Source organism: Hyperolius riggenbachi, chromosome 1 (assembly GCF_040937935.1).
Source record: "Hyperolius riggenbachi isolate aHypRig1 chromosome 1, aHypRig1.pri, whole genome shotgun sequence".
Classification (NCBI taxonomy): domain Eukaryota; kingdom Metazoa; phylum Chordata; class Amphibia; order Anura; family Hyperoliidae; genus Hyperolius; species Hyperolius riggenbachi.
In genome coordinates, this window is record NC_090646.1 from 391814084 (window position 1) to 391829358 (window position 15275).

Below are 15275 nucleotides of genomic sequence, written 5' to 3' on the forward strand. Positions count from 1 at the left end.
TTCAAACACAGCTTTATACATAGGCAGTTTTCAATGGTTAAATAGCCTCTACTGGTCTTCAAGATGCTCCAAGAGCTAATAGGACGGATGGCCAGGCACCCCCACCCCTCCTCTGCTCATCCTGGATGTGCGTTCCGTGGTGGGCGTGGTCGGCACGCGCCAACGGGAGCAGAGCGTCTGGGTAGGAGAGCGCAAAGCCAGTGCTCGGGCAGGTGTCTGCAGCAGCAGCACTATCAGTGCAGAGACTACGCTCAGCGCTGGCTACCTACACAGGCTACTGGGGGGGATTATTCTCATAGGGTTGCTATAAATCTACCATCCGCTCCACCTCCCTCTTCCCAAAGCCCCACTCCTCTTTTCTTCTTTTCCCATTTTATACAAGCTACCTCCCCACCCTATTTTTTTCCCTATTCCCCTCCCCATTTTTAATGCACCAGTACCAAGGATGCAGCAAATCTCCTCTGCAGGCAACAATTAAAAACATCACAGTAAAAAGGGAAGAATAATAATCCTTTATGATAAAAAGCAGGGCACATTTACAAACTAGCTTTGGAACGCCTTTAAAACCTTCCCATTTTCTTTGTTTTGCCTCTGCTTAGTTTAGCTTAGCAGCCCACACTATAAGTAAGAGCTGCTCTCTTTCAGTTCTGAGTTTTTTTTTTTTTATTTTATTTTGCAATTATTTTGTTCTTATGTAATTTCATCGGTCTTATTGTGGTTTTAATTAGGCCTTAGTGCAGTGTAGCATATTTGCTGCTACTTAAACAGAACCAGATAGCAAGACCAGCTTTCACCAGTTTTACATCCATTTTGGGGGAAGACTGCATCCTGTAAGCTGACAACTAAAGGTAAGTTTGTATATGTGTGTGAAACGTATTCTGTGCTAGCTAGCGTGTGTGTATGCTATTGTATCGGCTGCTATACATAGAAACTGATGTGACTGCATGATCCATACGCTAATACCCCATCAACATCTTCTTGGTAAATAGCAGGTTAATCTCGCTCTTTCTGAAAAGCAATTGCCTTGAACTGTTGTGTATGTTAACTAGTCAGCAATTCCCTATTAAACCGAAGTAATAAGGTAATTGTTGATTTGCAGTGCTAGTGTAATGTCTAGCCATTACAGGGTGCACGCTGGATCCAGTTAATCAGCTAGTTTCGCTTTGATCTGATTAATCGCGGTATTAAAGGATTTCTTCAGTTATGGCAGGCTTAAAAATAATTGCATTAGCCATATTCTGGCCATAGAACGTCTGACAATTTACTCGTCTTTAGAGCCTTGACGAAGAAGCCCATTGGAATAAGAGGTATATGAGAGCTATTGCACTTGTGAGTGTGACCAGTTAGGACTGCTAGAATGCAGTGTTTTGAGCAACTTTCATTCTCCAGAACACACATTTTACTAAGTACTGTTTTGATGAGTAGGTGTATAAATCAAACACGGTTTGAAAAAAAAACAACAATATCGTGTTTTCTTTCACAAATCCATATATACATATCTTTCTTTGCAAGATCTCAACGTGTAGCTCAAATCATAATTTGACATAACACGAAGGGAGCAGGCATGTCAATCACACCCTGAAAGATCCTTATAGTCTTCTCTATATACAGTGATTTCTAGGAACAGTGAAAGTTGTGACCTGGAATTTTCATTTTTGCAAGCATATAAATGACAAACTGCATAATACTTTTTCTTATTTCAGTTTACAACACACAGAACCAACAGCTAAATGAATTAAGGTGGCCATACACTGTACAATCTTGATTGGACAGCCATGTTTCATCTTACCAAATGTATACTAAATAAACTGAATATTCTTTAGGAAGGCCCATATACTACATAGATGTGGTAAGATAAAATTTCACTTTGAGTGAATGTTTTGCTCTGCCTGAACCAGAACTACCATGGGCTAAACCGGATCCATGCACAGGGAGAGATCAGAAAAAAAAAAAATCACTTGACAGCGGATTAATCTGTCAACCGATTTGGTAATCACTGATTAGATTTCTGAACCTGATTAGCGCTGTACAAAGTGTCTGTAATTCCGTTTTTTGAAAAGGGACGACCCCCCCCCCCAATAAAATAACACTGGTAATGCAAATTTCGGACAGACTATGGTGTATGGGTTAGCTTTTAATCAGTTTCCTGTACAACTGTGTACATAGTCATAAGGAGACTGTACCATGCCTATCGCGACCTGGGACCTTGTACAGATGTGATGTGGTGAACGCTATACTAGATTGATCGTGGAAGCTCTTCATATGCTGTGCACCTGCAATAAATATTTCTAAAACAGAAAAGGCCATTTGATCACTTTATCACGTTTGATTATAAATTACCCATTTTAAATAATTACCCGGGATGGTGGCAAAATAATCTTGTGTTTAGCGAGTGTCCAGGACTGTTGCATAAGCATAGTACACACATCCAACTTTCATTTTTGTGTGGTATGAGAACTTACCTACACAATCAGTTTATAAAAATCTGTTGGCCGTTATGCTACATGGAAGTGGTAAAATTGGTCAGTAACTGGCCAATCAAAATTGCACGTGTGTATGTACCCCAAAGCCTGGGACACACTTCCAATTATGATTGGTGGTAAAATTGGTCAGTAACTGGCCAATCCTAATTGAAAGTACGTAAGAGGCTTTAGGAATATTGTGGGACTTCCTATTTAGTTTGAAAGTCCTGAAAATAGGAATTCCATTGCTTGCAACTGGCTAAAACCCAGGACTGTAATATGGACCCTTGGCTTTTTTTCATCATGAATCACTATCACCAAAGGTTTGCAGAGACATATTGGCTTTGGTACTTTCTTGCATGTACTAGGTGTGTGACCCAAGAACTGCTGATTGAGAAGGAAGGCTCTGGATCTAAAATAGTCTTACCATTCCTCTCACAGTCCCCTCATTCCAGCACTGTCACCCCTGTTCAAATCTGCCACCGCGGGAGCCTTCCATTCCCAAGTGCTCCCAAAGATGGGTGGCTCTGTACTGCACATGCACGAGTGTGCGTTTACGCATGTGCAGCATGGAGCGGCCTGTCTTCAGGAGCTCTTTGGCTCCCAAAGCCTTCAGAAGATACTCAGAGCTGTACTTGACCAATTGGTCACAAAGCTCTTTCAAGGACAACATCGCTAGAACGAGGTGACAGTGAGAGGAACAGGAAAGCTCTATAGCACAGCTTCCCAACCCTGTCCTCCAGGCCCAACAGTTTTGCAGAAAACTACAAACGTTCACAGGTGGGGGAATTAGTGCCTCAGCAGAGCTGATCAGCTACCTCTGTGTATTTCCGCAAAACCTGCACTGTTGGTGGGCCTTGAGGACAGGGTTGGGGAACACTGTTAATAGCACCCAGTTTTTTTTTTTTTTTTTTTTTTTTTTATTTCACTTCACATTACCTTTTAAGGGCCCGTTTCCACTAGTGCGGCCTGATTTCGATGGGAAAATCGCGGCAACGAATCCGCATGCGGTTTCGTTGTCGTTTCTATACAGATTTTCACGCGGAATCGCTCACGGTTTGCACGACGCGATTTTAACCATGTCAATACCTGCAAGCATTGACATGGGTTTTTAAGCGGAAACGCCGGGAAAGCCGCAAGACTAAAATGCTTGCGGTTTTCCTATTTAGTTACATTACCGACAAATCGCGTGCGAATTCTGATGGGTCTGCCGTGCAGATTTTTTCTGCACGACAAACCGCACAGAATCCCACACAAGTGGAAACAGGCCCATCCACTTGTGTTGTCTATGCGAATCTGCATGCAGGAAACGCATGCAGATTCACTCTAGTGGAAACGGGCCCTAAATGACTTTCAAGGCCAACATTAAAATCTATTTCTTTTACTCACCTGTGGTTTCTTCCAGCCCCTCGCAGTCGTCCCTCGCCGCAACCTCTGTCCTCCGCATTGTCCCACTGGATGCCTGTGATGACTGCATCACCTGGCACATATTGCGCCTGCGCAGTAGCTGTGCACAAGGTGCAGTACGCGCCAGATGACATGAACACGCGGGAACAGATGCAGGCACAGAAGACCCAACCCGCCGGCAGGGTCGCGATCACGGGTGGCCAGCGAGACAACGTGAAGGACCGGGGCAGCGGCGAAGGACTCAGATGGCTGCGAGGTGCTGGAAGTAGCCCAAGGTGAGCAAAAAATAGCTATTACCTAATTGATGAAACCTACCATTAGCGGGGAGTTGTGTGCAGGTAAGCTCCTATTCTAAAAGCCTAAATTGAGATGGGGGACAGATGGATAGAGTTGAGCAAAAAAAATAAAAAAGTTTGAACGATTTAAATTTTGCACAAAATGGACTTTTTAAAGGGAAATCATACTAGTGAGTGACATGGATAGCAATAAAACCATCTAAGGCAGGGGTCTCAAACTCAATTTACCTGGGGGCCGCAGGAGGCAAAGTCAGGATGAGGCTGGGCCGCATAAGGAATTTCACAATCGCGGCGCATCGCCGCCTCTGCCAGCCCCTCTCACTCTTCCTTCACAGAGAGGGGCGGGAAGAGGCGGCGATTGACGTCAGGAGGGGCAGAGCTGAAGCTGAAAGCTCTGCCCCTTCCAGGAAATGCCGGCGGATTGCCCCCCGGGCGATTTGGGGGCTCTGCAGCCCTCGTTTAGAGGCAGGGGTTGCGGCGGATTACTTGGGAGCACTGAAGCGAACTATAAGGAAGCTTTTGCTGGCGAGGGCCACAAAATATTGTATCGAGGGCCGCAAATGGCCCACGGGCCGCGAGTTTGAGACCCCTGATCTAAGGGCTTGTTCACACTATAAGCATTTGCATATTTGTGCAGATTGGTGCTGGCGATTTTAGAAATCACCCTAAGCACTTGTGCAATGATTCCCTATGAGAGTGTTCATATCTAAACGGTTCGATTCCAATCCACTCACCAAAGTGCTGCCTGTACCATTTTTTCAGGGCGATTTGCCTCAATGGAAGGTATAGGGAAATTGCAAAACGATTGAAAAAACTCTTTGTATAGCGATTTTCCCAGCGCTTTCATGAATAAATACATTGTATTTATTCATTTCCAGGTGAAAGAGTTCACTTCCTGACTTGCTCTGCAAAAGCGCTTAGAAAAGCGCTTTATATAAAAATCGCAGTGCACAGGAAGGCGAAAGAAAATCCAAAAAACGATTGTCAGCAATTTTCGATTTTACTTGTGAACAAGACCTTAGAAAGCATCGGGAAATGCTATTTTTACAAAAATTGCAGTAAATTGCTCAGCGCCTGAAATAGCGATGGCGATTTATAGTGTGAACATAGCCTAAGGCTGCTTTCACATTAAGACTTTACAGGCGCACGTTAGTGCAGCCTGTAACGTAGCCCACCACACAGCAATGAAAAGTCAATGGGCTGTTCACAGTGCCCACGTTGCGTTACATTGTAACACAGCATGTCAAGTTAAAGTGCTGCATGCTGTAGGTTCTATGCGGCTAAGCCGCGTTAGACTGTTTGCACATGCTCAGTAGTATTGGAGGAGGAGGTCTCCCCTCCTCCTCCTCGGCCAGCCACATGGCTAATTTATAATAACTGCACGGTGTGACGTGCAGTGTTTACTTCCTGGAGCGCAGCTCTCTGCGGCGATTTGGCTGGCGGGACCACGTGATGCGGATCACGTGGTCTCCGCATCCCACAGCACAAAAAAGGCGCACCAAGAGCTGCATAACGCAGCTCTAGGTAGCGTCCTGCTCCAACACCACCAGGCGTTGCGTTAGGGGCACGTTATGCGACCTATAACGTCCCCTAAAACGCAACGTCCTGGTGGGAAAGCAGCCTTAAAGATGCTGTCATCTGTCCACACTATTCAAGAATAGGGACGGTCAATGAAATGCAAACATTTTCAAGCTGGTACGGTATAATGCAAAATGTATGCAGCTTGAAAACTGACTAATCAAATTCCACCTTGGCAGGTTTCAACTGGTCAATTTTCAAGCTCCATAAGGGCCCATTTACACTGGAGCGTTTTGCCAGCAATTTCAGCAAAACGCTTGCGCTTTTGAAAGCGCTAGTGTAATGAAACCCTATGGGCCCGTTCTTATTTGGGCTAATCGCCGCAAATCGCCCAAAAACGCTAAACGCAAACTCGTAGCCTGCACCATTTTCAGGCTATTTCCCGGGGATCGCGTTTCAGTGCTATAGAAGCGTTAAAAGCGATCGTGGAAAAAAAATCGCCAAGAGTGAATGGCAATTTTTTTGCATTAATTGCGCAAAATCGCCATAGCAAAACACTAGCAAAAGCACTAGCGTTTTGCGATCAGCAAGTGTGAATGTGTCCTAAATGTGTTAATCCTGCATTAACTCAGAGTTACTTGTAGTTCACTAAACGTCCCTAGCAACAAAATTAAAGGACAACTGAAGTGAGAAGAATATGGAAGCTGCCATATTTATTTCCTTTTAAAGAATACCAGTTACTTGGCTGCCCTGGTGGTCTTGCCCTGCCTGCAGTAGTGTCTGAATCAAACCAGAAACAAGCATGCAGCTAATCTTGTCAGATCTGACAATGGGCTCTATTCACAATCACACATGCGGTAAGGGCCCTTTTCCACCAGCGCAAAAACGCAAACCGCTAGCGATTTTACAATCGCTACGGTTTGCTTTTTAACATAGGAATCGCGGTAGGTAATTTCCACTACTGCGATTCGTTTTTTACTTGATCGCGCCGCGGAGCAACTTTTGCCGCGCTTTTGCTATGCAGTGCATAGCATAGCAAAATTGCGGCCGCGAACGTCGGGGAATCGCCGCTAATTGCGATTCAGCAATCGCTAGCGTTCAGCGTGAACGCTAGCGATTGCTAGTGGAAAAGGGCCCTAAGAGATTTTTTTTACCGCCAGAGATAATTTCCGCTTTTTTTTCACATTCACTAAAAATGTTCCGCAGGTTTCCCGCATGCGGGAACAATGCGTATACATTTTTTTGGGAAACATGCGTAATTACATAGTAAATATGCGGAAACCATGCGGGAAAAAAAGTGGCATAAAAAAAACTTTTCAAAAATAAAATTTGAAGTCCAGCAAACCAGGGCTGTGGAGTCGGTCCAAAAATCCACCGACTCCGACTCCTCAGTTTAGGATCCCACCGACTCCGACTCCACGACTCCTAATTTGCATATTACAATTTTGTTGATTAAAAGTATGTAACATGAAATTCGTCTCTTAACTGCCAATGCTTAGGAATTTTACAAGACAACTGAAGTGAGAAGGATATGTAGACTACTATATTTATTCCCTTTAGACTAAGGCTGGTTTCACAGTGGGACGTTACAGGCGCACGTTAGAGCAGCCTGTAACGCAGCCCACCGCACAGTAATGAAAAATCAATGGGGCTGTTCACAGTGCGGACGTTGCGTTACATTGTAACGCTGCGTCACAAGACAACGTACTGCACGCAGTACTTTAGACGCGGCTGAGCCGCGTTAGACTGCTTGCACATGCTCAGTAATGTTGGGGAGGAGCGGAGAGCGGCCAGGCACATGGCTAATTAATATGCACTGCACGTTATGACGTGCAGTGTTTACTTCCTGGAGCAGCCGCTCTGTGCGGCGATTGGCCGGCGGGACCACGTGATGCCGCATGCGCACAAGAGTGCGCATCACGGCATCACTGACGCCAGAGTGAGCTGCACAACGCGGCTCACTCTGACGTCCAGATCCAGCACCACCAGGCGTTGAGTTAGGGGGACGTTATGCGACCTTAACGCCCCCTCTAACGCAACGTCCTGGTGTGAAATTAGCCTTAAACTAGTCCTTGGTAAGAGTACTTGTAAAAGGTACAAACCGGAACAAAGAACATCTATCAGGCCCTAGGCAATGTAAGTGTGGGTACATCTAAGAATGATGTGCAGGTACTCTGCAGGGGAATAAGGAGATTCTTCCTCTATTACACATTCTTCATGCACAATCTGAACTAGGTTTATGGGCGATAGACAACACCTCTGTGTTCAATGTGCACAGCATTCTCAGTGGATTCCCTGCAGCTCTGTGGGGAGTGCATATGTAGAGTATGGTACTACTGTGTAACAAAGTAAACCTGAGACAGATGAAATTAAAGTTTTATACATACCTGGGGCTTCCTCCAGCCACCTTCAGGATAATCAGTCCCTCGTACTCCTCCACCACCTGGATCTTCTGCTATGAGTCCAGGTACTTGAGCCAGTCGGGCGTAGTGCGCATGCACACACTCCGCCGCCAGGAGCATACTACACCTGTGCAGCACTATTGCGCAGGTGCAGAATGTTCCTGGCTGTGGGAGCGGCATGCGGCCGGACTGCGCTGACTGGCTGAATTACCAGGACTCATAGCAGAAGATTCGGGTGGTGGAGGACAGCGAGGGACTGATTAGCCTGAAGGGGGCTGGAGGAAGCCCCAGGTATGTATAAAACTTTACTTTTCATCCGTCTCAGTTACCCTTTAATTTGTAGTCACCAAACCAAATTTTAATAACATATCAAATTATTTGATTTCATGAGCAAAGAGTGCATACATTTGCATAAATCAGCATCAATGCGGAATTATTTCCATCTCGTTGACCATCTCTATTAGTGACACAGCTACACATCAGGCTTTATTTTTACAGCATAGACATTATTTAGTATATATAAGAGATTCCTGTGTACACATCATATATACAGTCACAATCAGATATGTATATCTGACCTTAAAAATACGGGGACTGCTTTATTGAAGCAGCACAAGTAACTAATTTTGATTGGTTTATTTCATTTTTGTGGACAAAGCACAGCTATTACTGTATATATACATTATTTTTAATGACTATTATCTGAGAAATAGAACATTTTATCATTTTCTATTTTAATTACAGTTACAAATTCATTAGGCGTTGGAGTCGGTGCATTTTTTCCCGACTCCGACTCCAGGCACCCAAAATTGCCCGACTCCATGACTCCGACTCCACAGCCCTGCAGCAAACACAGAGCTCAAGGCTGAAGACTCAATTTAAAGGGGAACTGAAGTAAGAGGTATACGAAGGCTGCCATATTTATTTCCTTTTAATCAATACCAGTTGCCTGGCAGCCCTGCTGGGCTATTTCTCTGTAGTAGTATCTGAACACCAGAAACAAGCATGCAGCTAGTCTTGTCAGATCTGACTTTAAAGTCTGAAACACCTGATCTGCTGCATGCTTGTTCAGGGGCTATGGCTAATAGTATTAGAGGCAGAGGATCAGCAGGGCAACTTGTATTGATTAAAAGGAAATAAATATGGCAGCCTCCGTATATCTCTTACTTCAGTTCCCCTTTAAGGCAATGGAAAGCGAAATATATCACCAAGTACGCATACGGTAAACAATGTGTACAATTTTACGTATGCGGTAAATAATCATGCGTAAAAATTGGTGAATGTCAAGATGTGGTTTTTTTTCAGTCGGGGATTTACCACAAGTGCATTTCCGCATGCGGAAAATGATTGTGAATAAAGCCCAATGTCAGAAACCCCTGATCTGCTGCATGCTTGTTCAGGGTCTCTGGCTAATAGTAGAGGTAGAGGATCAGCAGCATATCAAGGTAACTGGCATTGCTTAATGGGAACCTAAAGTGAGAAGGATATGGATTTTTCCTTTTAAAATAATACCGGTTGCCTGACTCTCTTGCTGATCCTGTGTCTCTAATACTTTTAGCCACAGCCCCTGAACTAGCACGCAGATCAGGTGCTTTGACTGAAGTCAGACTAGATTAGCTGCATGCTTGTTTCAGGTCTGATTCAGCCACTACTACAGCCAAAGAGATCAGCAGGACTGCCAGACAACAGGTATTGTTTAACCCTCCTGGCGGTTTGCTAAAAATCTGCCAGGGGGCAACAAATCCATTTAAAAAAAATTTTTTTTTTCTTTTTCATGTAGTGAGACAAGGTCTCGCTACATGATAGCCGCTGCTTAGCGGCATCCCCCCAGCCCTTTCAAAGAACGGGATCTCCTGGAGGGCTTCCCCCGTCGCCATGGCGACGGACGGGATAACGTCACCGACATCGACGTCGTGACGTCAAAAGGGACTCCGATCCACCCCACAGCGCTGCCTGGCACTGATTGGCCAGGCAGCGCAAGGGGTCTGGGGGGGCAGCTGCGGCGCAACAAATGGCGGATCGGCGGTGATCGCATTGCACACGCAGCTAGCAAAGTGCTAGCTGCGTGTAGCAAAAAAAAAAAAATTGGCAAATCGGCCCAGCGGGGCCTGAGCGGTGCCTTCCGGCTGCATAGCCCGAGCTCAGCTCGGGCTTACCGCCAGGAAGGTTAAGGAAACATTCATATCCTTCACAGTTAAGGTTCCTGTTGAAAGGAAATAAAAAGGCAGCCTCCATATCCCTCTCACTTCAGTTGCCCTTTAAAGCTAGGTTCACAGTGTGGCATTAACCTCCCTAGCGGTATGGACAGAAATGTCAGTTCAAAAAAAACATGCTGTGAACAGTGTAAACATGCATACACATCAATACTCTCCTGCACTGTATACTAGACCCTTGCTTGACACATTTTTGGCAAGTTACAGAGAAAAAAAAGTTGTAAAAATAAATTTTATCACTGTTTGCACAGAAATCCTGGGGAAATTGAACGCTGGGGAGGTTAAGACATAACTACCATAGTGCAACGTGGCTTTCCATGCTGCTATAATAACCAGGGGTGTAACAAAAGAACCCTGCAAGGGATACTGCCGCAGGGGGCCCAGAACCACAGGGGGCCCCATGGGGGAGAAGTTTATTTTCCCCGTTCTGTGAGACTGACAACTAATGGCATGGAGAGAAAAGGCTTTGTGTTCTCTGCACAGTTGTTCTAATGACTGCATCTGCTCAGCCACTGATAAGGAATCATACAAAGTTTTGCAGACAAAGATTTGTAGACAGTCCCTATTCAGTGTGCAGCAGGCTCTTGTGTACAGCGCCCAGCCCTCAACCTCTCTACCCCTCCCCAAGTGCTGTGTACTGCAGGGATGTAATTACGAGTATCTAACTACTCAAATTCGTGATTCTAATGAGGCTTGATTGCCTCAGGTGTGCGGCTGGGAGAGAGGGTTAACCACCCTGGCGTTCTGATTAAATCGCCAGGGTGGCTGCGGGAGGGTTTTTTTTTAAATAAAAAAAAAACTATTTCATGCAGCCAACTGAAAGTTGGCTGCATGAAAGCCCACTAGAGGGCGCTCCGGAGGCGTTCTTCCGATCGCCTCCGGCGGCCAGAAGTAACACGGAAGGCCGCAATAAGCGGCCTTCCGTGTTTCGCTTACCTCGTCGCCATGGCGACGAGCGGAGTGACGTCATGGACGTCAGCCGCCTCCGATCCAGCCCTTAGCGCTGGCCGGAACTGTTTGTTCCGGCTACGCTGGGCTCGGGCGGCTGGGGGGACCCTCTTTCGCCGCTGCACGCGGCGGATCGCCGCGCTGCAGCGGCGATCAGGCAGCACACGCGGCTGGCAAAGTGCCGGCTGCGTGTGCTGCTTTTTATTTCATTAAAATCGGCCCAGCAGGGCCTGAGCGGCAGCCTCTGGCGGTGTTGGACGAGCTGAGCTCGTCCAGACCGCTCAGCAGGTTAATTACTCAGCTGCCCGGCGCTTCTATGCATATCACATCATCAGACGTGTTCCACGACTCAGTACTGCACACTTCCTCCTTCCAGCCAAAGGAGGAAGTGTGTGGTACTGAGCCGTGGAATGTGTCCCATTGGACGCATGCGAAGCTGTGATAAGCATAGAAGCGGCAGGCAGCTGGCTAATTAACCTCCTCTCTCCCAGCCACACACCTGAGGCAATTAATCCTCATTAGAATCACAAATTCGGGTAGTTATATACTCATAATTACTTGTGAGCACAAGTGTACTGTAAAGATGCTAGAGAAGTCTGCAGAGCTGGATGTCTGCACCATCACAGGAGGACAGAGTGAATGTAATAAGCTGCGGCTGGGATCACACTCATCTTTTCGATTTTCTGTTTGTGTTTTCTGCACACTAAGGGCTCTATTCACAAAGCATTACCGCAATCAGTAATGCTCAAACAGCGGATTTTGCTGATCACCTTCCCAAGTCATAATTCACTAAAACTATTACCGCACAGAAAGTCAGAGTTCCCAACTAGTGAGGTAAATTACCGACTTGTGCGTTAATTACCTCAGGAAACGTCAATTCGCAAAGGTTTCCACATCTTATTTACCGGCCAAAAGTGTTTGGTATTTTTCACCAGCTCACAGCAGCCAATAACGGGCTCTCCCCATGCTGTCTCTGTGCAGTAACTTCAGACAGCCTCTGGGGAGAGCCAGGCAGCCAATAGGGAGAGCCACACAGCCTGCTTCTCCCTGTGATTTGGATGCAATAGGGATGCCGGTGGGTCTTTTAGTGTCACAAAGCAGAGACATGCTACAACTCTACAGGCATCCCTTTAGATGTGCTTATTTGTATTGTACTACACAGAAGAGCTCCCCCTGGTGGCTGCAGCACATCTAAAGGGATGACAGTATGCACAGTCTGGAAAACCTCAGTCACACATAAAGCTCCGAGTCTGCCTGCTGCCCTGCTAGAAGGCTGGTAAGTGAATCTTACCGACCAGGGCTTAGTGAATTGAGGTAGTTCGGTAAATTACCAAACTTATGCCTCAACTTTTTGTGAATTTGAAAAAAGTGTAAAATACCGCATGAGGTATTTTATCTCCCCAAAAATTTTACCGAACTGTTTATTGTGAATAGAGCCCATTTTGTGTCCAATATAGTTGAAAACATGCACGTTTTATCACAGAAGCGAATAGAATTGAGAAAATGTGTGCAGTGAGTTACTGCTGTCATTTTGGCACTAGCCAACTGAATAACTTTGGTTCACAGTTTGCCTGTGCAGAATAGAGATGGGAAGTTCGGATCTTTTCAATGATCCGGATGATTCGAATCGGATCATTGAAAAGATCCGGATCTTTGATCCGAATCTCGGATCATTTTACTACCGAAGCATTCGGGGTGAAATGACTAGCAGGACAGGTCTTTCCCTGCTGTGGACAGGAGAAGGGGAGGGGGGTGGACACACAGAGAAGGGGAGAAGATGGACAGAGGGCAAGGAGTGGGCAGAGAAGGGAGGAGGGACGAGCAGAGAGCAGAAATGTTTGTTTGCACACAATACCCACATGGTGCAGTCATGCTTTACATGTACTTCACCTATATGCTAATCTGTATACTTTGACTGCAAACGTCGCACAGTGAAGGAAAGCATTCCCAGAAGATAAGTGCAGCTGTTTAGTGCCGAGTGCAGTGCAATCACAGTGCCTGCAAAGTTACTGAGCTGTGCTGAGCCAAAAGCTTCCAATGTGATCACTGGGCACAACTACGGAACAGACAGCCTGTAATGGGCAGCACATTATAGCCAGTATGTGTGCTCTACACATATCTGGCAGTGGCACCCATGTCCCCTCTCTCTCATCTACCTGTCCCTGCAAGGCTGCCTCCCATCCAACAGAGCGATCCATCTCAGCTCTGCTTCCAGGACCCCGCTGCCCGCTGAGAGGGGGCGTGTCGCTTCTGGCCCCGCCCCTTTTGCGATCCGAATCGTTCATTTTGATGATTCGGATGATCGACTCATAAAATAGATTCGGATCAAAGATCCGAATCGTTCATGATCCGGACAACACTAGTGCAGAAAGCAGGGGGACCCAGCGATTTCTAGTTAAGACCCTGATGATACCCCTATACAACGTTCAAAGTTTAGGCCGTGCTGTATGCGATGCAATGCACAAAAAATGTACAGCTTTTACAAGAAACGCAATGCACAATGAACCTAGCACTAAACAAATCTTGGGACTGAACTTTAACTGATGTGTTAATTCATCAGCTGCCAACATTTGATTTCATGATTGCAGTCATTTCCAGTTCCTGCATACAAATTTCTCTAGTTTGGATTCTTTTCCCTTTGGCTCAACTGTATTTTTGGATAGTGCAGAATACTTAAAATGGGATGTATTAGTTACACAGGAAAATGTTAAATCAATGGGCTTGTTCACTTCACACCTTGATTTTTTTTGCAATGCAGAAAAGAACTGACAGAAGTGAAGCACTGCCTCCATTTTCTCTATCAACTATATTAGCTTCTGTTAAAAAAAAAGGTGCATTTCTCCACTTGCAAATACACATGACGTGCAGAAAACTGACAAGTGTTATCGGTTTTCATTGCCTAAGTATTTCTTGCCCTTGGTATTTATATTCAAGCCAGGACACTATAAACGGGTGTTTCCTAGTAGGGAGACAGACAGACACTAGAGACTTTAATCCCTTCCCACTAAATTCTTCAATACCTTTTCCTTGAGTTTTTACCTTCGACATGACTAAGCTAAACAGAGCGGGCGTACATGTTCTAACTTGTCCATCTACAGCCATGCTCACGCAATTAATAATAAAGTCGCTGCCGCCTACCCGCCATGCATTGTTGTATAATTACTGTCACCTGTGCAATCCCGCTCTCCTGTCTTTCTCTCAGCTCCGCCTCTGTGACGTAACAGCAGGAAAGTATATCATTCCCTCGCGGACTTCGCGAACGCTCTAACGGTTTATGTTTGAATGACGCGCGGGCGGCTGCTGCCTCAGCCTCTTACCGGATGACAGTGAGGTCTGGGGTAGTATCTGGATGCTAAGAGCACGTTCTCTCCTCGGACAGACCAAACATGTGAGTGCGTGCTGAGGCCCGGAGTGCCGGTGACCCGGTCGCTGCTTTTGTAGTGATTGCTGGCTGTGGCTATGAGTGCGCGCGGGAGAGTGCACGTGGGGCGCAGGGCCTCTTTATGTCGGGTGTCTTGGCGCGTTGCGCGTGTTGTGGTATAGCCAAAGAGGGTCGTCTGTGCGTGAACTTGTGGCCGGGTCAATATGGAGGTTGTCACAGGGGTGACTGTGCTGACTTCGGTCACTTATACTCAGGCCCCCGCCAGCCTGTAATAAGCAGATTGAAGAGATGACAATGGAAGCTGCTGCAAGTTGCCAGGGTACGACGTCCACCCGTCTGGAGTATTGCTGGCCTGGCATCTGTAGTCCAAACTACTACTGTATATTGGCCCAAAGAATGAGTAGAGTAGTTACATTGCATTCTTAGCACACTGAGAAATGGTAAATGATGTGATCTACCTTGTGCTTTTAGAGAGGGTACCCGATTATGAGGCTTTCAGGGGGACTGAACCACAAAATGCATGGATGTCATCAGATTTGGAAATCCTGTATAAATTACTTGAAGGCTGAATAATTAATCAGCTGTCAGGTTTTATGCACTAACCAAGCTCATGCTAAGTTCTTATTTGGGTCAGGATAGTTACCATC

At 45.9% G+C, this 15275-nt stretch overlaps 1 protein-coding gene across 4 annotated transcripts in view; it reads left to right on the forward strand.

Moving 5' to 3' along the window:
• Window positions 1-208: 208 nt before the first annotated feature.
• Window positions 209-15275, forward strand: part of ELAVL2 (ELAV like RNA binding protein 2) — a 197939-nt gene continuing 182872 nt past the window's right edge. For 2 of the 4 annotated variants that reach the window (XM_068234525.1, XM_068234557.1), the window contains exon 1: window positions 14491-14634. Coding sequence is in view for 1 of the 4 variants with exons in the window: in XM_068234557.1 (XP_068090658.1) it covers window positions 14596-14634 (39 nt within the window). In the remaining 3 variants the exon portion in view is untranslated. Of the gene's footprint in view, window positions 849-14490; window positions 14635-14923; window positions 14948-15275 lie in introns of those variants that run through there. The other 2 variants (XM_068234533.1, XM_068234536.1) reach the window with 2 other exon arrangements.